At 41.1% G+C, this 27,191-nt stretch overlaps 2 protein-coding genes across 3 annotated transcripts in view; both read right to left on the reverse strand.

Annotated features, from left to right (window-relative positions):
* Nucleotides 1-16,134, reverse strand: part of LOC129071656 (protein mono-ADP-ribosyltransferase PARP15-like) — a 35,905-nt gene extending 19,771 nt beyond the window's left edge. The window contains 11 exon segments of the mRNA XM_054574929.1: nucleotides 1,783-1,932; nucleotides 3,173-3,225; nucleotides 3,227-3,249; nucleotides 5,873-5,893; nucleotides 5,895-5,921; nucleotides 5,923-6,120; nucleotides 7,107-7,166; nucleotides 7,168-7,344; nucleotides 10,590-10,703; nucleotides 15,238-15,372; nucleotides 15,958-16,134. Of these exon segments, the coding sequence (XP_054430904.1) occupies nucleotides 1,783-1,932; nucleotides 3,173-3,225; nucleotides 3,227-3,249; nucleotides 5,873-5,893; nucleotides 5,895-5,921; nucleotides 5,923-6,120; nucleotides 7,107-7,166; nucleotides 7,168-7,344; nucleotides 10,590-10,703; nucleotides 15,238-15,372; nucleotides 15,958-16,134 (1,135 nt within the window).
* A 3,184-nt stretch (nucleotides 16,135-19,318) lies between these two features.
* DTX3L (deltex E3 ubiquitin ligase 3L) lies at nucleotides 19,319-27,167 on the reverse strand. Of its 2 annotated transcripts, none has more exons than XM_054575216.1 (5): nucleotides 26,938-27,167; nucleotides 25,840-25,961; nucleotides 22,289-23,830; nucleotides 21,678-21,895; nucleotides 19,319-20,751 (listed from the first exon to the last, which is right to left on the reverse strand). In XM_054575216.1, exons 1-5 carry the CDS (start codon nucleotides 27,128-27,130, stop codon nucleotides 20,682-20,684), a joined length of 2,145 nt encoding a protein of 714 aa, XP_054431191.1. In that variant the 5' UTR covers nucleotides 27,131-27,167; the 3' UTR covers nucleotides 19,319-20,681. The 2 variants fall into 2 exon arrangements, with proteins under 2 accessions (XP_054431191.1, XP_054431190.1); XM_054575215.1 differs by having other exon boundaries at nucleotides 25,840-26,054.
* Between the last annotated feature and the right edge of the window lie 24 nt (nucleotides 27,168-27,191).

Raw genomic sequence — 27,191 nt, forward strand, 5'->3', positions numbered from 1 at the left:
ACCTATAAGTGGAACCTAACCAACAAAATAAATAAGCAAGGAAAATAAGACCAGCAACACTGAAAGAAAAGAAAAACCAACAAAGTCGAGAGGGAAGGAGGGAGGGGTGGGTGGGGAAAGGGAAGGGAAGGGGCAAGTCAAGGAACATGTACCAAGGACTCATGGACAAAGCCAAAGTGGGGAAGGATTGAGGGAGGGAGGTGGGGGAGGGGAGCAGGGGAAAGTGGTGGTGGGGAGGCGGAGACACATGTATTTGAAAAAAAGAAAAAAATAAAGAAAAGAAAAAACTCTCCCCTTTTTTTTTTCATTCCGTTTGTTTTGGTTTCTGACTTTGCAATGGTGGAGGTTTTCCTCAAATTTGTCGCTCCATTCATGTATAAGAGTGCGTTTGGAAGCTCCATGTGCAGGAGGCTTGCGGACGGACAAGCTTCAGGGAAAGGTGAGCAGGCAGCCTAAGTATTGGACTTTAGGGCCGTCAGGTTCTTCCCAGAAGTACCCTCCTGTTTCTTGTCTGAAGGGCATAAGCCCATCTGCTGTTTTGGGAGCTGGGTAGGGAAAGGGGCTGTGCACTCACTGTTCAGAACAGAGGTTTCACTGAAACCCCGTTTTCAGTCTAGTCCCCCACACTCTCATCTCACCTGTTCACAGTGTGCTAAGTTGGGGAATCTCTCTGATTCTCTAAAGAATACACCTCCCATCTCTGGCCAGGGAAGGGCAAGGGAAGTTACTAGTGCACAGAATGTGGGACAGCATCAAGGGGTCTACGTGCTACTGATACAGAATTTCATCCAATTCCATATTCATCTCTTCATTTGCCCCCTGCCTTCCCGGGTCCTGCTGCCTGCAGTTTCTGTGTTTCTAGGGGCTGCTTTTCTCTCTTTCAGGTACATAGTTTTCTCCGTTCCATGTCAGTTCCTCCACTGACTAGCTGCTTCCCATCTTCTGAAAATATGTTGCTGTCTCTGTTCACTGTTGTTTTTCCTCCACCTCTCTTATTTTCTGTGGGTTTGTACCTTTTTAATTCCTTTATTGTTGTTTTCATCAGGTTTCAAGAGAGGGCAAAGATAAATACATATGTTCAATTTACTATGTTTTAAATAATTGAATGTTCTTTATGTTTTTTAAAATTGAATTGATATTCTACAGATTCTCTTCTGCATAGTAAGCTCCAAAATATTTTGCAATTTAGAAAATATTTAAATTTCTACTTCTATTTATGTTTTTTCTTGCCCTTTTAATTTAAAAATGTTTTGTAATATACAAAAGATATCAGCATATGAGTATATGTATATAAGTTATAAATGAATAGACATATGTGGGGAGGGCATGCTCAAAAGTGTTATATCAATGGCGGTGGTCAAGTATTTTAGGGAAAAATCAAGAAAAAGAGGTTGAATTTCATTTTGGGTCAGTAAAGTACAGAGATGAGATACCAGAGGTGAGATGCTGTAAGTGTGGAATTTTGACAGTTCAGAGCTAACAAGGGGATGAGAGCTGACACCATCAGTTACACACCACCTTTACACCACTTACACCTCATCTAATGTTTCTTTGGGAAGTAGGCATTTGAAAAGCAGAAGAGCCTCAGGCTCAGAGAGGTTAAGTGATTTGTCCAAGGCCACAAAATAGTAAGTGTCATAGCTGGGATTCAAACCCAGCTCTTTCTGATTCCAGGGCCTACATATTTACTCCATGCCTCTCTGTCTACTTAGGGCAACATTAGCCACAATTGCCCTTCCAGAAATTACTCATACAATCAAGTACATTACTTAAATGAAGTACCTGATTTCAGATTAAACATCCTTGCTGTTGAGTTTACAATAACATCTGTGCTTTCTTTTGTGATATCTCCAACAGCAACCTGGAATGTAATCACACCAATTTTCATTTCATACGTTGTGGAGTTAGGGTTAGTGACAGTCCCAAAGACACCTGAAAAGAAAGAGGTGGATGAAAGAGTAGCTGGCTCCTGCAGAACACACAAGATGGGGCCCTGTTCTCTTCCCTGTCCTCCGCTTCCTTTCCCCTTGACGTAAATCCAAACATTACCATGTCTCCTAGCCTGTTACTTTGCTAGGTGTTCTTTTTTAGGGAAATTAGAAAACAATGCTTTGTGGCAGTAGGAGTACTCACGTTTTCTCAGTTTATTAGGATGGGGCAGAGACATGATTGGACCACCTCTTTATTTGCACAAATTGCTGTGGTGTCAGGAGTGAGAAAGAAGGAGAGAGCGCAAAGTGCACTCTCATTTCATGCTGACATTGCTGGGAGATTCTTTTTTTCAACTTTATTGATGTATAATTGACAAATAAAACTGTATATATTTAAGGTATACATTGTCAGGTTTTCATTGTGAAATGATTGCCATAATTGAGTTAATTAACACATCCGTCATCTCATAGAATTGCTGTGTGTGTGTGTGTGTGTGTGTGTGTGTGTGTGTGTGTGTGTGTGTGTGAACTCTTGGGACCCACTCTTTTAGCAAATTTCAAGTATATGATACATTATTATTAACTATAGTCCCCATGCTGTACATTAGGTCTCCAGAGTTTATTCATCTTATAACTGAAAGTTTGTACTTCTTGGAGATCATTTTATTATCATTTTACAAAGAAGGAAATGGTCTTAGAGTAGCTAAGTCATTTGTCCAATGTTCAACAACAGCTTATTAACTAAACATGAGCTCTTCCTGCCCCTTTACATCCTGCTGGAATAGCGATATCAAGGCTGCTCTGAGGAAATTCCGTTTAACATGTTGGCATATCACTGACCACTCTACACTCAAGCTTTACAACCTACACATGTCATTTCTATGCATACCTTAAACTCTTTAGATTTCCCTTTCCACAATTATACAGTGGCAATAGAACCAATCACTTGCCCATGGGGACATGGTGCAGGTTTAAATAATGTAATGCATACAAAAGCAAGTGTGCCGTGTACACTTTAGTTTTGTTATCATATCTTAGAAATTCTGGCCTCATTACCACTGATTTGGTTCACAGCAATATGATTTATTCTTTGGGTGCTCAGACATTGGAATGTTCTAGCGCCTTCTCCATTACTGATTTATTCTTTATGAGAATTTGTCTTCTTCTGTTGAACTTCAATTAACACCGAAGAGTTGCTAAGAAAAGGGAAATATTTCCTCAGCAGAACAACTTCACCAGACCTTGGGTATTTCCAGCCATGAGAATCCTGTCCATGTTGGGATTTCTATGACGATCTAGTGAATTCATGTAAAAATGCCTAGATAGAAAGAAACACAGTTACTGACCACAACAATGTTTTTTAGGAGTATTAATCCAATTCTCTGGAACACTGAGCATCAGACATCAAATAGGAACAATAGTTCTCAATAGATTTTCTCTTTATCTCACAGACTTTTAATTAAAGTGTTGTGATCCAACCTAGAAATTTTCCCAATAAATACCAGTGTGGAAGACCTCCCCCCCCCCCCCCCCCCCCCCTTTTTTTTTTTTTTACACTTTTTTTTTAAACTCTTTTTTTTTTTTTTTTTTTTTTTTCTTTTTTTTTTTTTTTTTTTTTTTTTTTTTTATTTTTTCTTTCCCCTCTTCCCCCCCCCTCCCCCCCCCCCCCCCCCCCCTCCCCCCTCCCTCTGCCCCTTCCCTTTGGTTTGTTGTCCCTTTTCTTTCCTTTCCCTTCCTTCCCCCCTCTCCCCCTCCCTTCCTCTCCGTTTTTTGTTTTTTTTTTTTTTTTCCTGTCGTCCTTGCCTTTGCGCTTTTCTTTGTTGTTTTGTTTGGGTGGTTCGGTGGTGTGGGGATTTGTTTTTTCTTTCTCCCTCCCGCTCTCCTCTTCTGCTGTGCACTTTTTTTTGTGTGTTTTCTTCTTTTTTTTTTTTTCCTTGTTCCTTTTTTTTTTTTTTTTTGTTTCTCTGCTATGAACATTGGGGTGCATAGGTTCTTTTGTATTGGCGTTTTGGTGTTCTCAGGGTATAGTCTCAGCAGGGGAATCGCTGGATCAAAAGGCAGTTCCATTTTCAGCTTTCTGAGGAAATTCCACACTGCTTTCCATAGTGGCTGCACCAGTCTGCATTCCCACCAACAGTGGACTAGAGTTCCCTTTTCTCCACAGCCTCGCCAGCACCTGTTGTTTGTGGATCTGTTTATGATGGCCATTCTGACCGGTGTGAGGTGGTACCTCATGGTGGTTTTGATCTGCATTTCTCTAATGGCTAGTGATGCAGAGCATCCTTTCAAATGCCTCTGGGCCCTCTGTATCTCCTCCTTAGAAAAGCATCTGCCCAGGTCCTTTGCCCATTTTTTGATTGGATCGTTTGTCTTCTTGGAGTAAAGTCGAGTGAGTTCTTTGTATATCTTGGAGATCAAACCTCTATCTGATGTATCATTAGCAAATATATTTTCCCAAATGGTTGGCTCCCTTTTCATTTTGCTGATGTTTTCTTTAGCCGTGCAGAAGCTTCTTATTTTGATGAGGTCCCACTTGTTTATTCTTTCCTTTATGTCCCTTGCTTTAGGAGACATATCAGTGAAAAAATTGCTGCGTGGGATATCTGAGAGTTTCCTGCCAATGTTCTCCTCTAGGACTTTGATGGTGTTGCGACTTATATTTAAGTCTTTTATCCATCTTGAGTTTATTTTTGTGTATGGTGTCAGCTGATGATCCAATTTCAATTTTTTGCATGTAGCCATCCAGCTCTCCCAACACCATTTGTTGAAGAGGCTGTTATTGCTCCATTTTATGCTTCTGCCCCCTTTGTCAAATATTAGATGTCCATAGAGACCTGGGCTTATTTCTGGGCTTTCTATTCTGTTCCACTGGTCTATGGGTCTGTTCTTGTGCCAGTACCAGATTGTTTTGAGTATAGTGGCTTTGTAGTAGAGTTTGATGTCCGGTATTGTGATCCCTCCTACTTTGTGTTTCTTTCTCAAAATTGCTGCAGCTATTCGAGGGGAAGACCACACTTCTATCTTAAATTCCTAAGAATAACTAAGAACTCAGAAAACAAAGCTATATTTGATACCTTTCTAAGTGCTAATATTAGAAAGTTATAGCAATTGCCCTTAAAGTGAAGTAATAATAACTACTTCCACAATCAGTTTTGAGGCTTGCTATGTGCTAGAAACTTCAAATACATCCTCTCTTAATTCCCACAACTCTGAGAGGTATTATTGTCATGTCCTTTACATATAGTAAAACTGAGATTCAAAGAGGTTACTTCATTCAAACTTTAAATGGCAAAGCCAAGATTCAAACCTAAATGAACCTTTCTTTTTTTGTACTCTTTTCTATTGTTTGCATATTTGTTATGATTCAGCTCAATTCATATAAAATCAATGTAACTTTTTCAAGGATGAAAAACAGATTTTGGCCAACCAGCTAAGGACACTTCTTAAGGAATGGCACTTTACAAAAGCAGTGCTAGTGGTGAGTACTTGGTAAGTGTGCTTTGACTGCTTGCTTCTCCACTACTAAGTACAGTATGATGTTTCTAGCTTTAGATCCTCATAGACTTGCATATACTGACTATATTCTATCCAAATAAATAAATTCTTGAGGCTTCTTGTATCATTCGCTCAATAGATAAAGCCATGACTTAGCCTTTATTTAGTCATTGTTAAAATGTCTGGACTACTTTTATGCCAATAACATTTTACTACTTTCTAAGAATTTATTTACTTTAAATTATCCTGTCTTTTGACAAACTGTCTAGGAAGGACTGTATGTGTTATTGATATTACCTCATAGTTAAGCCATGTGACAACCCCCATCAGCAACCAACACTTACGGGCAAAGAAGTAGAAAATGCTGTTATTTATAGATCTACAAAGACATCATACTGCACTTAGGTTTGCTTGTCAGAATGACTGGAAGAGATATGTAACCATACCTGATGGCTTTCATCATCATCCTAGATGTACCAGAAAGTGAATTCCTTGGGTTCTCTGGACCCAAGAAGGTTTTCAACCATGCACTGCTACTAAATTTCAACACTTCTGAAAGCATTAATTCAGCAAATACAATTAATTCAGCTTCGGGAAAACCCAAATTTCCTGTTCTGATCATGGGAAATGTGATTGATGAAAAAGATAGCTGATCTATAGTCGTCAAACATTCCTTGATTATATTTGCCATGATCTGAAATGTATGAAATACATTTATATAAGTTAGGGCTCAACCTAGTGGAAAACAGAAAGAACTGTGGCTCCAGCAACCCTGACCAGACCCTCTCTGTTATTGTTGGCTTGGGAGTTAGAAAGGGAGGCTGAGAAGAAGGGAGAGGACTTCCCGGAGACATTTAAACTCATGCAGGAGGGCAGTGTCCAACAGTACGGAAATGGTTACATAAACAGGGATATCTCATTGCAGTGAAAATTGATGTTTACAAAGAGTTTTAAACAACATGGGGGAATGTTCATGTTATGTTTTAAAAAAAAGCAAGATTATAAATGTTTGGAAGGAAATAGCAACTAAAAATAAATATGCATAAAATTGAAGGAAATACAGTAGAATGTTAATCAAAGTTATCTCTAGGTGCCTGGATTATGATTTTTATTTTTGTACTTTTTGTATTCTCTGCAATGTACATATACTAATTTATATTCTGAAAAAAATAAGTTAGGGATTAAACTAGGTATAGAAGTGAGAATTAAGGTATCCAAAGAAAAGCACTGACCCTTCTTCATTCTTTACCAGAGCTCTGGCTGGGTCTCTTAGTTATACTGAAGGATGATCACACTAATTTAATCTTCAGACACCATTGCTGGAGAATTCCAATGGTAGTTACTACTTTTAAGAACTGATTGCTCTGAAATAACTGGTAGTTGTGATGGACTCTTCATGGAAGGTAACAAAGATTTCAATAAATAGACAGGGTTAAATAAATGCTAAGGCTTCTCAACCTAGGCCAGATAATTCTTTGTCGTGGGGGCTGGCATATGCCTTAAAGGAGATTTGGCAGTATCCTTGGCCTCTACCTACTAGCTCCCAGTAGCAGTTATTTGTAACAAGCCAAAAGCTCCCCCTTGAGATAAATTCACTTTGTTTGAGAACCACAGGTCTATACCCTGCCAGAGGATTAGCAACATTATCAAATGAAATGAAGAGCTAAGGACTTTTTCCACCTGCTGAGAAGACCCAGGTCCATTATCCCATTCTGGAGCCACAACATGGAGCACAGCTTTTGCAGTCCAGATTGCAGCCACTTGTCATGAATATGCTACCAACTTCCCCCTCTGTTTCCTGCCTGGTGGCATTTAACTCTTTCTGGAGCATGGGACCAGCTTTCTGCAAAAGAGCCTGAGAGAGTGATCCTCCTCCAAGCTGAAGATCCGTGGGAACACTGTTGACAATGACATCGGCCTTAAGGAAAACAGCAACAAATTTGTCAGAGGTTGAATCAATAAATAATTATTGAGCACCTATGACTTGCTAAGTATTGTGGGGTAATGTATATCAAATATGCTGTGCCTTTTACACTGACCTGTCAGCCCTACCCTCAGGGAACTTACAATGTGTTGTCATTACTTAGACACTATAATAAGATGAGTCTCAAAACTTAAAATTGAGGAAATATATTACCTACTACCATCAAGTCAACATGTTAGGAGTCAGAGTAGAGCTATGAAAATGACTAAAACAGGCCAGAGACTTAGAGAGACAGAAAAAACTTGAAGTAAAAGTAAAAGGCAGAGGCAGAAAGAGAAACATAGTGAGACACACTGAGAAGAACACAAAGGTTGAGAGAGACTGAGGAAAAGAGAGAATTGCTTTTAGGCTGGCAGTAACTGAGTAACTGTTTTGACTTTATAAACATACACAAAGAAAGAAAGGACCCAGCTGAAGCAGGGTTCTGGTCAGCCCTAAAGGCCTAGACAAAGGAAGGTCATTGGGGTAAAGCTAGGCAGTGTCCATTCGGGCCCACCCAGAGACACTGAGTTCTCTGATATCTGAGCTGAAGCCATCTCTTTGGTGAGACAGGGTCAATGCCTGACACCAACAGATATTAGATATTCAATTCATCTAATTGCATTTATTCCAATTTTGTGTTCAAATCTGGAGGGAGAATGCTATAATCAGGTGGATTTTGAGTATTCTGGTTCCTTGGGGAGCTCTTCTCCAGTGTAAATTAAAAGATGTCTATGTCTCTGGGCCACATGACCGTTCTATTTTGCACACTAAGTTAATAATCAGCATTCGTGGGTTCACCTCAATCTTATATGAGGGTAGTTAATGTAACTAATCTCTGGACCCAAGAAACTCCTCGCAGGGACAAGAGTGAGTGAGTCTTCCAAAAAAACTAGATTCAGTCCACTTTTGCCTCACCCTCGCTTACAGCCTCACTCTCTACCTACTGATTCCTACACAGTTTGAGGAAGCAATAGAATAACAAGTAGAAAGTAAAATAGCCTTAATGTTTAAATAAGTTCAAGATAAAAAAAAAACAACTGTGTGTTAATTATACAATTATTAATTGCTATAGACTTTCAAAAAAAGAGAAAGTTATCATTTAGATTGGATTGTTTAGTAAAGTCTTTACAAAGAGGATAAGGGGTATAACTGAGACAGGTGGAAAGAAGGCAGAAAAGCGTTCTAGGTGTGTTACTATCTAAGAAAATGCGTAAAATTGAGGAAAGTCAGAGAATTGACCAATTTGGCTAAGGAAAGTTTCAATGGAGAGAGACAGGACTGGAAAGGGATTTGGGGCCAGGTGATGGAGGACTCTGAAAAGCCACATTTTTCTGGACTTTACCCTGTAGGCAGTATGGGGCACCTGATGAAACAATGTTTTTGGAATATGCCTCACACAGCAATGTAGAGAACGGGTTGGAGGGTGAAAGGCTAAGGGCGAGGAGGCAAGGCCAGTACTAAGGGAATGAAGAGGAAGGAGTGTGTACAAGAGACATTGTAGAAAGAGGCTTGGAAACTAACTGGACAGAGAAAGGTTGAGAGGGTTCTCAAATTTATACAGCACCATCCAACGGTTGAGATTATGTACTCTCACAAGAGTCGACAGGAGTTTAACAATCAACTAACAGACTGCGTAGTGGAAAGACCTCGATTTCCTCAACTATAAGATAAAGGTAAATAATACCTCTCTCAATTAGATTGTAGTAGTAATTAGGTGAGGTGAAATTTAAAGTGGTCAGTTTTAATGGATAATGATGATAGCTGTCATTTTCTGAGTCTTTACCATGTGCCAGGAAGATGCTAAGTGCTTTTATATGAACTATTTTATTTAAACCTCACAATAACCCTTATATCATCATTATCCATATTTATAGATGAGGGCATTGAGGTATAAAGGGGACATTAACCAAGATCCATGGCTGATCAGTGGTATAATGGTACTTGAACACTGTCGGTACTGGCTTTACAGGTGGTCTGTGTAACCGCTGCACTATACCAACTCCTGGAGTGAAAAAGAAACTTCGTGTACTTTTATGTCATTCAGTTTTTCTCTGGTCTGATTATATTCACCAATCAATCTCATAATAGTCATCTACAGAGCTCACCATTACCATTATCCACGTCAACTATCTCTCTTATTACATATTAAATCATTACAATTCCATTTTACAAATGAGTCTCTTGAGTTTGATTAGTGTCAGAGCAAGTCTGGGTAAATGATAAGATTCAACTTCTCAACCTACAGTTCTGAGGACAAAATCCTGAAGCCATGTGAAAATTTCTATTTATTCTAGAGGACATGAAGAAAGTGGCTGGCTGCCTCCCCTCTGCCATCTCATTAGCTGCTGCAAAAGTAAAGACTATTTCCTAGGGCTCATAATCCATGAGTCTCTAAATTTCTCAGAAGAGTTCTCTACCCATTATTCTTGAATGTGTACCATCTGAAGGTCAATATTAAACGTTAAAGTGGTGGGGGCTATAGAATTCCAAAGACTCCTAGTCAATAATAATTCTCAGACCTATCTACATATTAGAATCACCTGGAATGCTCTCGAAAGCTACTGACACTTAGACCACACACCTGACCAATTAAAATCAGGATCTTTAGGGATGGGGCCTTGACATCGGTATTTTTTTAAGTTTTCCAGGTGATTCTGAATTGCAGCCAGGATCGAGCTTCATGGAAGTCAACTATAGATGTAACACAAGGCCTGCTAACTGGTGATTCCAATGAAAAGGAAGCAGTAGGAGGAGAGTGGTAGGCAAGAGCCTAGCTGAGCATTTAGTACCTATGCTCGTCAACTTTCCCCTTCCTCATTCCTCCTGTGTCTCAGAAAGCGCTCAGCCAGGAGCGACAGGGGGTGTTTGAGAGGGTGATGTTATAATGTGATACACAATTGTCCTCCCCATCAGTGCTGATGGAACAGTAGAAGAAAACAAAATTGGGTTGAGAGTAAATCAAGATAATTTATACAAAAATAAAAGAGGTGGATTTGTACAACCTGGTTCGTGGTTAAACTTGGATCTCTTCACATAAGTACAAGTAGAAGAATATAGGAGATGGTAAGTATAGCGCTGCATGAACCTCAGATGAGTTTAAGTTCTCAAATTTATATGATCTTAATTGTTGACCTTAAATCACAGAACCCATGGGTTAATAAGACCCCATTGTAGATTTACTAAATAACACCACTTACGAAGAAATATGAAACATCTCTGCTTATCAACACGAGATTCAGACCTTCTTTGGTTTGGGTTGAAGCTAGAACATTGCTCTTCGAAAGACAATTGTTCCAGCTGATATGGTATGACTGTGAAGAAAAAATAAAAAGCATTATCAGGTAATTCTACCTGAAGAGTTTCCTCATAGGTATCCAAACAAAAAATAACTATTAGATTTCACAGGCTTCTCTAACTCAACACACAATAAATCCAAAGATTCAAAAGCAAGTAATTTATTATTACAATGTTTGAGTATCAAGTGTTTTAATACCCCAAATGCCAATGATCTCTTTTACCTATTTCCCCAAGAATCCTAGCCCAGCAGACCCAGTCCATTTCCCATGGCTCTTACTATTTAAGGGCCCCTCAGTCACATAGCCAACTGTACTTCCTGCCTGAGAACTTTCTGTATGTAGTGTCAAAGTCTGCTTTGCTTACCAGTGTGGCAGAGGAAGCAGAAGTAAAATAAGCTGCCCTCCCTAGTCCTAAAGCCCTCATTCAACAATTGACAGGAGCTGGTATAAAACCATCCCATCAGCCTCACCTCCCAGATAGGACTCACTCTGATTTCCCCAGTAGGATTAAGAGGTAACTAATTTGATAATACACCCTAATAGTGTCCTTTACCCTCCTATTTAAATCACTTCCACTTGAATCTGTCTCAGGTCCTCTTCTAAGGGAACCCACAGCAAGATACACTCCACAGTTCTCCACAATAATGCATTAGCTGTTTGGTGAGTAATCAGTCATACAATTTTAAAATTTAAAGAGTCAACACAGATCATCCAGTGTAGAAACGTCACTCCCCTCAAAGGGAAATGAGCATGCAAAGAGATGGACCTACTTGCTCAAAGTCAGATGACTAGCTCATGAAAGGCGACACGATGCTTGAGTCTGCTCTTCACAGAAGAGGAACTGAATGCCACATGTCTCCATCCCCCACACACAATGAATAATGTGACAGACATTATTCATTGGTATCAGCATCAGCACTCTTTTTCAATCAACCCAGATACAATCTCAAAATCTTTCTCAACACAGAGCTCAGGCAACAATTATCATTTGATTAGTAGTAACCTATGAAATGAAGTATATTTCCCATGTCTGATCTAAACCAAAAACGATATGAATTTTCTTTGCTTAAAATAGTCTTAGAGTATTTTTACACTCTACTTTCTGTAACAAACAGAGAACTCTAGGCAGGCTGGGAATGGGCTTCTTGAGCAATCCTTTTCACTTGCTCGGGAATGCCATTCCTCACTCTGCACTCTCCTTCAATGGTGAAAGCATCATCAGTCATCTCCCACACTCAAAATTCTTTGGGTATTGACTCTTTCAAAGCGTTGATGTAAAGACTAGAAAACCTTCCTGAAAAACCAGTCATGTTCTCTGTTACAATGTCTTGGTTGGTCTTTAGATGTATTACAGTTGTTTTGTTTTGTTTTTTCACATCCTCCAAACAACCTATTATTATGACCATCTCCTTGAACATATCAATCAAGATCCTACCATCCTTTATGTTCTCTTTTATGTTCCCCCATATCACTGGCTCCACATTCAATTTTGTGACAATATTTAGACATGATATAGAAAATTTTTTAGAAACATCTCCTTCCCAGGTCTCAGTGACATTGACCTTTGTTCTCCCTTGAGTGAATTGGGTGGCTGCAGACCTGAGTGTTACCTCCAGCCCCTTACAGCTGACTTGGCGCCATGATACCTTACAGTGGCCCTTTCTCTTTTATGAGTTATCATTCCAATCAGGTGATGCTTCTTCTGCAAGATTCTTCCATATGAGAGGGTCCAGGGCCACCAAAAATGGTGGGAGCATCTTTCTTAAGGGCCATTCCCTGCCATGCAAGGCTATGTCCAAAGACATAACAGGGAAACACAGAGATAGGCCTCTCCTTGAAGACAAGCTTTTTGGACAAGTAGGTGTCCACCACTAAAAAATGAAACAATAAAAAGCTAGATATCTTTCAGACAAAATAGTTAGCACAAGAAGAAATCCTGATACTAATGAGACTTTGAAATACAGTGTGTCTACTACCTAAAATGGCATCGCTGTCAAGCAGCTCACTGAAAGATGAGATATTCATGAATGCAATGGACCTAATCCTCACCTAATGAAATAGATCTATTCCATTCATGGTTGCTTTGCTGTGAAGTTTTATAAAACTAATCTGATTTTCCCATGGACATTCATTATAATACGGGAGAGGGTATTTTTTCCTGACAAAATCTGGCCCTTAGAGATTCAATAAATACAAACAATAATGCACAAGCAATTCAAAATAACCTGATAGAAGTTAAACGAATGCCATTTTTAAAGGATACTATAAAATGCAACCAACAGGGAGGCTTCTGAAGGGTCTTTTGAAAATTTATCTATTTCATCCACTTTACTCTTCTGAAAAGTACTACATTTGTACTGAGTTCTTGGTGTGTAAAAGTCAGCAATTTTTAGAGAGAGACGAACTTCAGTTGTTAGTTTTATATCTGATTGAGATTTGAAATGCTCCGGTTTTTATATTACTTGCTGATATTTTTAAATACTTTGGAAAAATAGATTTCACTTATTGCCTATTTTTAGAAATATTATAGATAAACATTATACTTCGTAAAGTCCGATTTACTCATCAGATCACAGGAAAACAAAAATAACAAGCATGATATAGTAAATGATGGTGCCCAACCGCTGACATAAATTAACAGAGCTACAATTTGTTACTGAAAAGAAAGAAGTTCTTGTTACCGCATAACAAAAGGGCAATCTACAGAGATAACCAAAGTACAAAAATGCTGCATATTCACCAAGAAGACTGGGTATGGTCATTATTTATATACATCATAAGGAGAATAGAGACTTCCATTTTTGGTTGTTGTTAACCCTTGAAAGAGGACCAATCGTACTGTGAACTTAAAACTCCTCTAAAAAATAAAGGTGGTATAGGGGAATTCTCTGAATCCTCAGCTCAACTTTGCTGCAAATCTAAAACTGCCCTAAAAAACAGTCTTTTTAAATATGCATTTTTGACTAATAATTACAAAACTAAATAGTTCAAAATTAAGAATAGATAATATGACAAGAGTATAATAGAAATTCCAAAAATAAACTTTAGTCTATCAAAAAGTTTAATACATGAAGTATTAAGAGGGAGAAGAGAGTGGAGAGATAAATCATAATTTAGCAAATATTGTTGGGAAGTTAGTTTTCATTATGAAGAAAATTAGACATCAGTTCATACTTCATAATAAACACCCAAAGACAATAATATTAACTCCTGATAGGTTAAAAATATTACCTTTACATACTCCAAAAGTAGTAGAATGCAAGCTCTCTATCTATTTAATTGTAACAAGGTGAAAAATTTTCAACTAATGAAACAAGACGTACAGATAGCAATTTAAATGGAGTAACATAAAATACTAAAAACAGTAAAAATTAAAAGATCTCCATAACATAGCAGATACTCAAGAAATGCAGGTTGGCCAATTAATGCAGTGGAGCACAGGGCAGTAAATTCCTAAATTTCCAAAACTGGAATGAATATACTTGAACAAATGAAATGGCCACCTTTGTTCTTAGTTAGAACATCTCAACACCATCCCAAGATGTCAGCTGTCTGTAATTTAATTTATAAATTTAATGAAATCCTAATAAAAATTCCAATGAATTTCTTTGACACTGAACATAAATCAGAAGTCAATCCTAAAGTTCATAAGGAAAGATAAGCCAACAAGAATAGTTAAGAAAATACTGAAGAGGAAGCGCTCTGTTAGGGGACTAGCCCAGGCGTTAATGTATATAACATCCCCCTGACATTACAGTACATAACAAAGTCTCTTTGCAACAGATGAATAAACAGGTCAATGAAATAGAAGTTCCAGAAACAGCCAAATGACAAAGAAAAATGTGGTATATGATAAAAGATTACCTTTACCAGGCAGTGGTAATCTTTTTAATCAATCCAACTAATGAAACAAAATGGAAGATCTACATATAGGGATTTAAATGGATTCACCTAATTGGGTGTTGTGACAACTGGACACCCACTGAGAAAAAAAAATTAAATTAGATCCATTCCTCGCACCATATACAAAAATAAATTCCAAAGGTACCAGATATCTAATTTTTTTTAAAAAAATAGACAAAAAAGCATGGGTAATGATAACATAGGTGTAGGGGAAAACTTTTAAAAATATGACTAAAGTCCAGATGCAATAAAACAAAAGACTGGTAAATTTTACTACATTAAAAAAAAAGTTTGGGTGGGGTAACATAACCACCATAAGCAAGCTCAAAAGACAAATGACAAACTGAAAGGAAATATTCATAACATGTATCAGAGATAAAGGACCAATAGTTCTAATTCACAAGAAACTTTTTGAAATTTGAGGGGGAAATGCTCAGACATTCTACGGAAAACATGCCGGGCACCCTACTCTGTGCCGGCGCGAGTCAGGCTGGTAAGTGCCTCCCTGGAGAAGAGGGTTCTGCGGGACGTGGCGTCTCTGCGCAGCCCTGAGCTGAAAAGTGTCGCGCATGTACCGGGCGCCTGGCGGGTCGGCCCTGTCGCCCCCTCCTCTCCTTCCCACCCCCGCCGCCCCTCACCATCCTACCGGCAGAAGAGGGCCAGGAAGCGCGGTGGGTTGCCTCCCGGTCTCCGGGTGTCTTCTGGCTCTGGAAGTCCTCCTGCAACTTGGTGTACAAGTTCTTGGGCCCGGGGCAGTCGTCGGGGCCCCAGAGCCCCAGGACTGTCACATCAGCAGCGCGGGGCTGGGCTCAGCGGTCCTCAGCTCCAGCTGCCCCGCTGTCGGCCTGCCCTACCCAACAGGCTGGTGCCTAGATCTTTCGCTTTCATTTTTAGGAAAACGGCTTCTGCCTTAGGTTGCAATCTTGAGGTGGCGAACAACAGCTGCCTCAGATTTCTGTCACCTTTTTGGGACAGATGTTGCTGTCAGACAACTTCTGAGCCGAAGTCCAGGGCTCTATAGTTTATCAGTCGAGTAGCCTTAATCGATAGCATCCGTACAATGGGGATAGCCATAACTATTTCATGAAATTGTTGTGAGGATTAAACGATATAAAGTCTGTAGAGTGTCTAGCATTAAAACAACAACAACAACATTATTCTCAGAAATCTAGGCCCCTGAGTAAGGTCTTCCCTTGGGATCCTGAACTGCTGGCTTGGGGGGTCGCGGGGACACCGCAGTAGCCAGACGTTCTGTCCCCAGGGGACTGCTGGCTCTGCCCACTGCAGCTCTACAGCTCCTGCACTTCTATGCAAGGCAGTGCCAGAGCCACTACTCAGCCCTGCAGGCAGCCCTGATGTCCAGCACCTGGGCCAACCAGCCCCCACATCTCCTCATGCCCCATGGCGGGGGCTGGGGCCGGAGGGGGGGTGATGGTGGCTGTTTAATCCCTGATGTTTGTTGGGGACACCCTGGGTCGGCTGACAGAATTCTGCCCTTGGCCAACACAGACCAAGGCTGCAGGTACAGCGCTGGACCAGACATTGTGGGCTACTGTGCTCGCTGTCTAGGGAGCTGCCCTGAGCTGCCCATCTGGTTCCTCAGCCCAAGAGACGGTGCAGTATGTGGCACAGCAGGCAGGGCAGGCTCTAAAACTCAACCCCCTGCTCACCAGCCTGACCCCCTGAGGGTCCTTTGGCCCTGCTCTGTCCCTCCGCTGAGGGCCAGGGCCCCCTTCCAGTCTTTGGGCAGCTGGAGGGCTCAGCTTTAGGACAAGGAGAGATGGCGGTATCTTTCCCCGCTCCGACCCCTTCCACTCATCTCAGTCTCTCACAGAGGCATCTCTTCCCTCATCTGCAGCTTTTTGTGTGAACAATTTTATATAAATTATTTTCATGTAATATTATTTCCTGCTTTGTCAGGGGCAGGTGCCAGGAGGAGAAGGAACTGAACTCTTCTTCCTCTCTAAGCCTGAGGTGGCAGTAGTCTGTCACTCACTGCACTGCACTCTACCTCTGGGAGAATCATGGAATCACTGAAGGTATATCGTCAGAGGAGCAATGAGATCAGAGCTATTTTTTTTTTTTCAAAAATAGCAGTGGGAGGAGGAAGAGGGTTGGGGACACAGAGGGTTTTCAGTGGGTATTTTAATCATTTTGGTGAGAGAATTATGAAAATACCAACTGGGTAGTGAGATTTAAAGTGAAGGAGAGGCGGGACTGCTGATGATGGACGTGCAGGACAAGAGGGAGAAGCCATAGGCGCCACTAAGATGACATTTTAATGTACTCTAACTGTAATACATTCTATATTGTCTACTGTTTTCCCAGGAAATAAAACCAAGTTTCCTCCTCTTTAAAACAAGGCATTTCAACAATAAGATTTCTGCAGTCTTTTTTAACTCCTATGCCAAGCAAACAAAGCTGTGGAGTAAACCTGCTAAGTCTCTTCAAAGCTCTTTGTGAAGCAGTGGCCGCGGTGATAACCCCTAGCCTTGCACTGTATCACACATCTTAGGTGACCTCACTTCTCTTTTTGCTTGTCCTTACCGTGATTGACCTGGGCTTGCCCCTCCCAAACAGTTGTTCCCTTATTGATTTCTGTCTAAGGCTCCATGTTTATAAGACTCAGAACCCGATCAATAGAAAAGAAAATCGTGCCCAACCCCTTTTTGGAAATCAGAGCAAAACCAGTAGTACTACATTGTAAGATAAATGTAAGGAAGTACCACAAAGTTTTGATTTGTCTCCTAGTGACTGCTTTGATGCTATCTGTGATGTGATTTATAATAAGAAATATATATTTGATCTTTGTCCCAGTTCGTGGCACAGAACTCCTAAAATCCTTGGAATTTCCTGAAAGCTGAGAGCAATAAAGATGTTTTTATGTTAATGAGGTGACTTATATTAAGGGGATGACTAAAGATGGGGCCTGGTTGCCAGAAGAAGCAACCACATGATTAGAGGGTTAAAACTTTCAGCCCCACTCTCTGACCTCTGGAGCCGAGAGAAGTGCCAGAAATTAAGTTAAATCACCAATGGCCAGTAATTTAATCAACCATGCCTCTGTAATGAGGTCTCCATAAAACCCCGTAAGGACGGGATTCAGAGAGCTTCTGGGTTGGGAAGTGAAGGTGCTGGCAGATGGCACACTCCATGCCCTTTCCCTGTGCATCTCTTTCATCTGGTTGGTTGTTCCTGAGTTATATCTATTTTCTTTTTTTTTTTATCCTCACCCTAAGGCACGCTTGTTGATCTTTAAATAGAGGGGAAGGGAGGGAAAGAGAGAGGGAAACATCTATTGAAAGGGTAAAGCATGTGCCATTTGCTCTTATGGCTCCCTTTGCCAAGCAGGCCTATGACCTTGTTAAACATTAATGCTATTTTACTCTTCTGAGCTTATGTCTCCAGGACAAGAAATTACTGGAAAGTAAGAACAAAGTGTGACTAACCGCCCCTCACAGCTGCACGCAAAAGGTAACATTGGAGCAAATTGCAGCTTGTGCAAAACCGACTGAAACCTCCTGTGTTACAATGCCCCCAACAGCCTAGGGGCCACACAACAGCAACCCTCTCACCCTTTTATAACCCAATTATGATCCAATAAAAGCTCAAAGCCCCCACCCCTCAATGCTGATGTGTCTCCCCACACCATGCCCCTTTCCACTCCTGGAAAGTAAATAAAAAACTTTGCTCTCTGCATTTTCTTCCTTAGCAAATTCTTTCACAGCCCACATCATTGACGACCCTAACATCTGTGTGTGAGAGAAACAGACTAGTTGCCTTCTGTATGCACCCCAAGTGGGACCAAACCCGCAACCCAGGCATGTGCCCTGACCAGTAATCAAACCCATGACCTTTCAGTGCACAGGACGACGTTCCAACCGAGACACAAAGGCCAGGGCCCTGAGTCATATCCTTTTGTAATACACAGACCATCTAGTGAGTGAACTGGTTGCCTGAATTCTGGAAGTTGCTCTAGGAAATTCTCCAAGGAGGGTATCATGGGCACCTCAGACTTAGAGCTATTCAGCAGAGGCCCAGGACACAACCTGGGTTCACGATTGCCATCTGAATTAGAGGGCAGTCTTGTGGGACTGAGCCCTTAATCTGGGGGACCTGATACTTTCTCCTGATAGATAGTGTCAGAATTGAGTTGAATTGTTGGACACCCTGCTGGTGTCAGAAAACTGCTTGGATGTGTGGGGAAAAAAAAACCCCCACACATTGGAATTGGGTGCAAGAGCTTACTATCTTTAAGAAAATATCAAGTACCTCAATATTATTTTCAATTCTATTTTCCTTTGGAGAGAAGGGTGCCCTGATTTGCTGGTGCCCAGTGAGCCACCTGGGTAATTCAGCACTGACACTGGAAAAGGTGAAACAGAAATTCTAGGAGCAAGGAGGGGGCAAGTGTATTTTGATAAGGTGTTGCAGATGCTCTCTCTAGGAGAGTTGAAACCTGCAGCCTACTCTCACCTTTGTAGTACTCTATGTGTTAAGGAAAAACAATACTAAGAATTGTGATTTCCACAGCTGAAAGTGACAGCAGCCAAGTCAAAAGTAGTTTTGTCATACACTCTGTGTGCTGTGGGAAGCCACCAGAATCTCAACCTAAGGAAAAAGAAAAAAGGAGTGGGGAAAGACCACAGACAATCTGTTCCTAATATGGAAATAACTTTATTTAAAGCAGATATGTATCTTCCACAGAGCAAAAGCAGCAATCCAAAGGCTCACCAACCACTAACATTATTAAACTGCCTGTGCACACCTCGCATTGTAATCAAGGATCTAGACCTTAGCAGGAACCAAACGTGTGGTTTTTTAAAGTAAATTTAGCTAAAGCTTAGTAGATACAAAACAACTAATCATAATGGTAAAGACTTTAATGAATCACCAAAATTTAAATGTATCATCTGATTTAAAAAAAAAAAGTCCTATCATTTAGTTTAAACTTCCTCAACTCTCTGGACAAAGGTAAAAAGATTCTGGGTTTTTAAGTTCTTCAAATAAGATTTCTTTGGAGGAAATGTGCTGGAGAAGCTCGGGGTAACAGGAACTCTTGTCAGCTTTGTGGAGGAGCAGCTCTGGGGTCGAGAAGCCTTGAGGCCAGGCTATCTCCATTAAATCCAAGTACTTCCACGTGATAACTATGTGAACTTTGTCATGGTATCCTCTCTGTGCATCAGTTTCCTCAGTTATAAAATGGAAATATTAGTATTATCAATCACACAAATATAAAGATCTTATAAAGGGGACAAAATAAGTCCACAATAAATATTAGCTATTACCCTCTCATCAAAAACGTGTATGTGGGTGTAAGTGTATCTTCAGGAAAAGAAAAAGACATCTCATTCATTATTTTTCGAGAGAGGCTGCGATGTGGGTAACCAGATAAGAAAGTTTTCCAAATCAGTGGTGAGGACTCCAGAAATGGCTTCCTTACCCCTGTCTCTGCTAAAGATTTAGGGAACATATATTCCTCTGCTTGGGATTAGCCACCTAAGTCAGGCAGCAGAAGTTTATTAAGTGCCAACTGTATACCAGGTTCTGTGTCATGAAAAATAATAGTCTTATGCTATTTATTACCAAAGGTTGCCCAGTCTCTTCTCCTGGCCACTTTTCTGGCCATGAAAGAGGGGACTGTGTGTCTTTTAATTTTTTCATAACCAAAGCCTCCTCACTTCCCCCATTCACACTAGGATTTTACTTTAGGGTATTTAAAGGGCAAAGCAACCAACAAAAAACTAAAGGGCACCCCAGAGATGGTAAGGAAAAGAGCTATCAACTGGCAGCTAGTATTTCAACTGAAGAGCACAGAAGGTGATTTTAGGCCCACAACACTCTATCCCCCCTCCTTCCAACAATGACCCAAGAATGAAGCATAACATCTCTGCACCAAAAATCACCCAGCTCTTTGCGGCTTTTATCTTCCATAAAAAGTAGCACTCCAGAAACGACAGACTAACAGATTCTTTCTCTTACATAAATGCTTGAGATGAACATTTGTAAAAAGTCTTTCGACATAGGGATATTTACTCTCCAACCGTGTCTTCTGAAAATTTGGCTCAAGACATCCTTCCGGTAGTCTTCTTACTCAATTCCTTTATTTTTCAGCTCCTGTTTGACGCGTTTCAGATAATTAGGATCAGGGTAGCCATATCTGCAGAAGGAAAAGCTCCTTAGCTTCATCACACATGGTTTTAAAGAATCTGTACAGTAGGTCCCTGGCATCAATATTGTGTTGCAAACATCAGCAAGCAGTCCTGAAGGTGGATGACTTTTAATCCCCTGTTAGTGTGCAGATGTGAGCCATTTAGTTAGTCAGTGAGCCCAGCTGTCTGCCTAGCATCTGCCTTCCAACAAGACATTTTTTATTTTCAGCTTATGGTAAGCAGTGCCTCTCATAAAGTTATACTATACTATATTAAAAATAGATATATAAAAATACTTTATATATTAAAATATAACATGTTACATATGAAAATATAGCATTGTATGTATTTTCATATTTTATATATAAAAATGTAGTATGTGCTACAGGAGGATTTTCAAATTTGGAAAATTTGCAAATGTCTCAGGACCCTTTCAGATAATACGGGTCTGAGGTATTCTATCTGAGTTTCACTGAGAACAATTGGATTGCTTATAATATAACTTTCACAGCATTAAATAAGGGTTTTTCTAGAGTACTATCAGCCAAGTAAATTTAGGATCTCAATGGACCGATGGAGGGAGAGGGTAGAAGAAAGGATGATCTTAAAAGAAGGCAAAGTAAATAACATCCCTGAGATCCACCCTTCGAATAAATAGGAAACCTCAAATCAAGTCATCTGAGATATAACTCATGTTGGATTCTGAAACCCCCTGCCTTTTGATGCAAAATTTAGTAACTGTATGATACTTTGCAGTTGGGAGAGTAGAAGGTGATGGGAACGAATCTGCCTTTGAGATTAACAGCTCTCAAAATACTGCACTGTATCCAATCCCAGTGCTATCGAGAGTCCCTTATAGCCATATACTCCAGCTGCTACATCTTACAAGCTCTATATTCTGTTTAGCAAACATCTTATTTCAAACGGTTCTCACCTTTCTGGTCCCCCAGACCTGGACGTTTTATGGTGGATATCATTCCATGTAATGACATTTGATAATCCTGTAACTTGAGAAACCCCCACTGTGAAAATTAGCTTTTGGTCAAAGGCTTTCCGAAGCAGTTCCAAAACTTCCTTTCCTTCCCTGTTACTAGGCAAGTATGCAATTCGCTGTGTTCCAGCATATGGCACTCCTGGGTTTGGGTGCTCTTCCTATATGAAGACAAAACAATGTTGCATAAAAACACTCCTGAGTCTAAATTTTACTATACAGATAGACGTGTTCATTTGCAGATACAGGATATCAAAAACAAAAAAAAGTACTGAATAATTCATATTTCTCCTCTTTTCCTACATTCATGCTGGGAATACCATCCATCTTCCCGACTCCCCCATCCTAACACATAATCAATCACCACCCAGCATTCCTCTCCATAAATAGTCACAAAATATAAGTGATAAGCAAACATGGGTACCTTTGTTACTATTTAAAGCCATTGCATGTGACCATGAAAATAAGTCCTTGGGCAATCCACTAATTGGAAACAGCAGAGTCTCTTTGCTCAGCACACTGGAAAGAAACCCGTGGATCTCAGAAACACTTACTGTTTGTATGCCTTCTTTCATATGATATTTAATCACAATGGAGCCACAAGATTCATAACCTGGAAGCGGGTCTTTTTGGAAGCTGAAAGTCATGGTTCCCGCTGGCTGATTCCCTTTCTGGACCCCATAGGAAGTCAGGCATACTGGACAGACTGGCTTGTATTTCAGGGCTTTGTTGATACAATGGGTGCAGAATTCGTGCTTGCACTTTGGTAGCACTTGCTTTTTCCCAATGGGCTCCATACAGATGGCACATATGTCCTCTTTCTCGTTCACTCCTGATGCCCCAGAACTGGCAGAGCGCGGGGATGTTGGTGAAGCTGTTTCTGAATCATTACTATCAATGCCCATGGGTGTTTCATGTTTCTCATTCTGTTTCTGTCCAGCTAACAGGGACATTCCCCCTGCTTTTAAGACATACTGCTTTGCCTTTGCAATATGATTTGGCAACCCAATAAAGGTCACTGACTCTTGATTTAGCACAAAGTGTACACCTGGATGCTTATTTCTAAAGTCACCAATGAACTTGGTCTCATGTAAGTCCTTTCTTTCCTTGCCCAAAGATTTCAATGGAAGAACTTCTCTCATCAGCTGACATGAGACATGTTGATAGGCATCAATGAAACTTGCACAAGCATGCACAGACAGATCTAACTCCTTGTCCTTAGGTTCAAATAGAATGCAGGTTTTCTGACTTTCTTCCCAAATCTTACTTTGAGTGTTGTACTTTTGTTCTATCTCTGGTATCTCCTGGAGTAATTCAGCTTTTAAAAGGTTGTAGTGTGCCGTGTCGACTGTAATTCTGTTGACTGTATCCCAGGAAATTGATATTTTCACAGGTGCCCTGACAAGACTTTCAGAGGTTTGGGGGGCAAGAAAATGTCTGGCAGCTGAAATGTCATCGTGGGTACCAAGGATAGTTAATTCTCCTCCATTCTCCTTTATATAAAGCTTTTGAAACTGGTGACTCAATTTGTGTTTGATTTTATTTGCCTGTTTACTGTCTGCCAATACAACACATTCCTGCTTCATTGTTCCTATGCTCTGCTGAAATTCACAGATAAAAGACTCTTGAGCTGCTTTGAGGTCACCTGATTGACTTGAGATGAAATCTAAAGAGACCTCATTAGGTGAACTCTCCTGACTTTTTATTTTTATATCAAATTTTTTCTCTATTAAGTCCATTTTTCCAGGGTTGGTATGTTTGAAGTATTCAAAGAGAAGCAAGGGAACTTTAAAAGAGGTGCTTGTTGCTTCTGACTTGGTGTTTGGTTCAGACGGAGAATCACAGCTGTTCTGGTCTTGCTGGAGTGGTTCTCGCTCTGTTGTCAACTGGGATGATTCATGTTCCCACTCCCTTTTTAGGAGTTGCTCACTCAAGAAGCCATGTATTTTTTCAATATCTTTGAAGTCACCACACACCTTCACAATGCCATTGTAACTCTCCATTTTTTTGACATTGGGGCAAAGAGTGGTTATGTGCTCCTGCTGCTCTTTAGAGAACAGGCTGCAATTCAGTTCAGCTGTGACAGCAAGAAAGATCTGAAATTTTCAAAGGAAGAAATGAAACCTCTCAGACATCCAGGCCTACATTCTCCTCTCAAGGCAATGTCTAAAGACTAGAGAAACAACCACTATGCCCTCCCTTAGCAGACGGTGACTTCTTTCAAATCCTCTTCACAGAGGATGTAGCACACCACAGCCCAGAAGTTCTCAGCCCTGTCTGCACATTAGGATCACCTGGGAAGTTAAAAAAAAAAAAAAAAAAAAAGCCAAGGTCCACGCACATCTCCAGTGATCCTGATGAAAATGTAGAGCCTGGGCATGAGAATTTTTAAAAGGCTCTGTGGACAAACAGTCTGGATTTTACAGCTGTCACTATCTGTTTGACCTTGGGGAAGGGAGTGGAGAATTGGCACCTCATCTTTCTGAGCAAGATGCTGTGGTTCTCACAAAAGAGTCTGTGAACCTGGCTGGGAGTCATAAATCTGAGCATTTTTTTTTCCATGACTGTTTTTTTTCCTCATCTTCAACCCCCTCTGTTCCCCCCACCCGGACCCTTTTTCTTAACTAAACACCTAACTGCATGCAATGTTACTGGACCCTCTAAGCCCTCTAGCCTTTAGAAACTCAAGTATAAGACAAGCACGTCAGATTAGGCTAAAAAAGATAGGCAAATTGAATATAATATAAAAACAATGTTTCTAATGTTTTGTTACCCTTCGAGGACTTTGCACATGCTATTTCCTCTGCATGTAACATCCGTCTTCTAGTTCTTCCTTGAAAATGTTCCCTGAACCCAGCCACTTCTCACACGTCCATCAGGACCACCCTAGAGTCCCAGCCACTATCATCTTGCACCTGGCCCACTGCAAGTCCTCCCATCTGGGCTCTGACCTTCCACTCTAGCCCCTTCCCGCAATCAGTTATCCAAACAGCAGCCAAAGTGATCCTTTAGAGACATAAATCGGATCACTCCACTCCCCTGGCTCAAAATCATGATGAATACCCTAACATTTAAGTAAAGATTCAAAGTCCTGACCTTCATCCCCCAACATCTGACTTTTGAGTACCTCTCCAAGTTCCTCTCACATCACTCGCTCCCTTGCTCACTGCCCTCTAGCCACTGACCTCCTTCCTATAAGTTCCTGGGACTCAGGATGTAAGCTCCTGCCTTTGCTCTTGTACCCCCCTCTGCCTAGAACATTCTTCCCCCAGAAAACCACTTAGCTAGGCTACCTCACTTACTTTATGCAAGTCTCTACACAGACATTACCTCATTGAAGAGGTTTTTCCTGATATCCTAAAGTAGTGGTCCTGCCACTGTCATTATCCTGCTTTATTCTAACACCTATCACTGGCAGATACTTTATTATACAGCTATTTGTTTACTCCTAGTGTCTATATCCCTCATTAGAATGTGAGGTCCCTGAGGGCAGAGTCTGCTGTGTTCCTAGCTGTAGCCCCAGCTCCCGTGACAGTGTCTGGCACACAGCAGGCAGTTGATATTGATTTGTCAAATGACTCTTTGCATGGCTCATTCCTTCTCATTCAAGTCTCAGGCCAGGGAAAGGGTCAAGTCAGGGAACACGTATATGAAAGACCCATGGACAAGGACAATGTGGGGCGGGAGTGGGAGAGAGGGCAGGTGGGCAGGGGAGAGCAATGGGGGGAAAATGGGGACAACTGTAATTGAACAATAAAAAAAGAATTTTTTTTTAAAGTCTCAGGACAAATGTCACCTCAGAAAAGTTGTCTCAGACTACGGGTTAGAAGTAGCACCCGCTCCTTCCCCTTACTCACCCTGGCCCTGTCACTCTCTAAGGCACATCTCTCTCTCTTAAATTGCTTTATGTATTTGGTTTACTTGTTCACTGTCCTCCTATGTACCTCCCAACATCCAGCAGGGACCTGTTGTCCTCTGTGTCCCAGTCCCTAAAACAGTGCCTGCCTCATAGCAAGTCCTCAGTTAATGGTTGCTGGACCAATAATTAAAGTGACTGGAGAGGAAGTTGCAAGCATATACCTAGCTCCTTCTTTCAAATACTCACCTTTTGGACACAGGAATCCACAGCATTAGGAATACGTCCTTCATTTGGATGTTTCCCACTAGGACTTGCCCCTTCTTGTGATGGTGTTTGCACTTGAGGCATTCCGGGTCTCATATTCCTCTCTATTGGATTTTCAGTGGGTTCCAGGAAAATAGTCACAGGTTTGTTGTGAATAAAAATTTGATGATTTTCTTTTTTCAACACTCTGTCCTTAGCTTCATGGAGACATTAAACATACACATACACACAGACATGGGAATGATTTTAAATAATTCTCTTATTCAGGCATCTGTACCTGCCCAAGCACCCTCCCACTAAGGGCTGCTCCCTGCATGCTGGGATGGTGTGTTGGTGATAGAGGATGTTGAGGGAGCTATAGAAAACTCTCAAGTGGGAGCTTCTGTTTTACTGTATAAATGAAAGATCAATAATTATGGAACACTGACAACTCATTAAAAGTCATGTCTCTGAAACTGTTTCAGTTTCCCTTTTCAATCATACGGAATAATACTCACATAAAGTGGATGGAAAAAAACCAGGGAGTGAACAGTGCAGACTCAGAGTTTTATAAATATACATGTGTGTTCACTGAGTCATAGAAAAAGGCTGGAATAAATATACCAAACCGTTCACATTGTTTATCTCCAGGTATCCTTCTTTATTCTTTTATTTTTTTTCTCTTTTCTATGGTGTGCATATATTATTTTTATAATCCTCAAAAATAAATCAATGGAGTTTATTTAAAACAGCAAAGTGTAATACCTAAATGGCAAGGGGGACAGGGGTCTTGGGTACGGTTGGGGGAAAGGTGTTCTCCTCAGAGCTGAGAATGATGAGGCAGGACAAGGATGCTGGAAGGTATCAACCGTAAGGCGCAGGCAAGCTAGGTCGCTCACTCGACACCCCTGGGCTCTATCCTCCATTATGGGCCGCGCCTCTTGGCAGCATGAGGCCCCGGTACCTCTATCCCACCAGACAGTGTCATACTTTATCCCCCCATCTCTCCTGGATCATCTCGCACTGGGTCTGCCTGGAATCCCTCGGGTATGAGCCCCAGGGACGACCTTTGCACCCCCCAACCCCGGGCCTGCGGCTCACCTGCCCTTTCCAGGAACAGCACCATGAAGGTGTCCGGGGTGTGGGGACCCATGGGTCGGACGGTGCATTCCCCGCCGCCCGAGGTCTTCCGGCTCTGGAAGTAGCTTTCCAGCTTCCTATGCAGATTTGGCCGGAGGTTGGGCATAGACACCCGCACGAGCAGCGGGGATGGCGGGCAGGAGTTCGAGGCCATGGCTACCGGCGTCGGGCTGGCGCCGCTGCTCCGGATGTTGCTGGGCCTGGACTGAGGCAGG

This window comes from Pteronotus mesoamericanus, unplaced genomic scaffold (genome assembly GCF_021234165.1).
Source record: "Pteronotus mesoamericanus isolate MK-2021 breed Mesoamerican mustached bat unplaced genomic scaffold, CSHL_Meso_final contig_27, whole genome shotgun sequence".
Classification (NCBI taxonomy): domain Eukaryota; kingdom Metazoa; phylum Chordata; class Mammalia; order Chiroptera; family Mormoopidae; genus Pteronotus; species Pteronotus mesoamericanus.

Coding starts and splice junctions, on each gene's coding strand:
- DTX3L (XM_054575215.1), bottom strand. CDS start 27,130: ATGGCCTCGAACTCCTGCCCGCCATCCCCGCTGCTCGTGCGGGTGTCT. Junction 23,831..25,839: donor TGGATTCCTGTGTCCAAAAG/GTGAGTATTTGA, acceptor TGAAAATTTCAG/ATCTTTCTTGCTGTCACAGC. Junction 20,752..21,677: donor AGGTCTGGGGGACCAGAAAG/GTGAGAACCGTT, acceptor TTCCTTCTGCAG/ATATGGCTACCCTGATCCTA.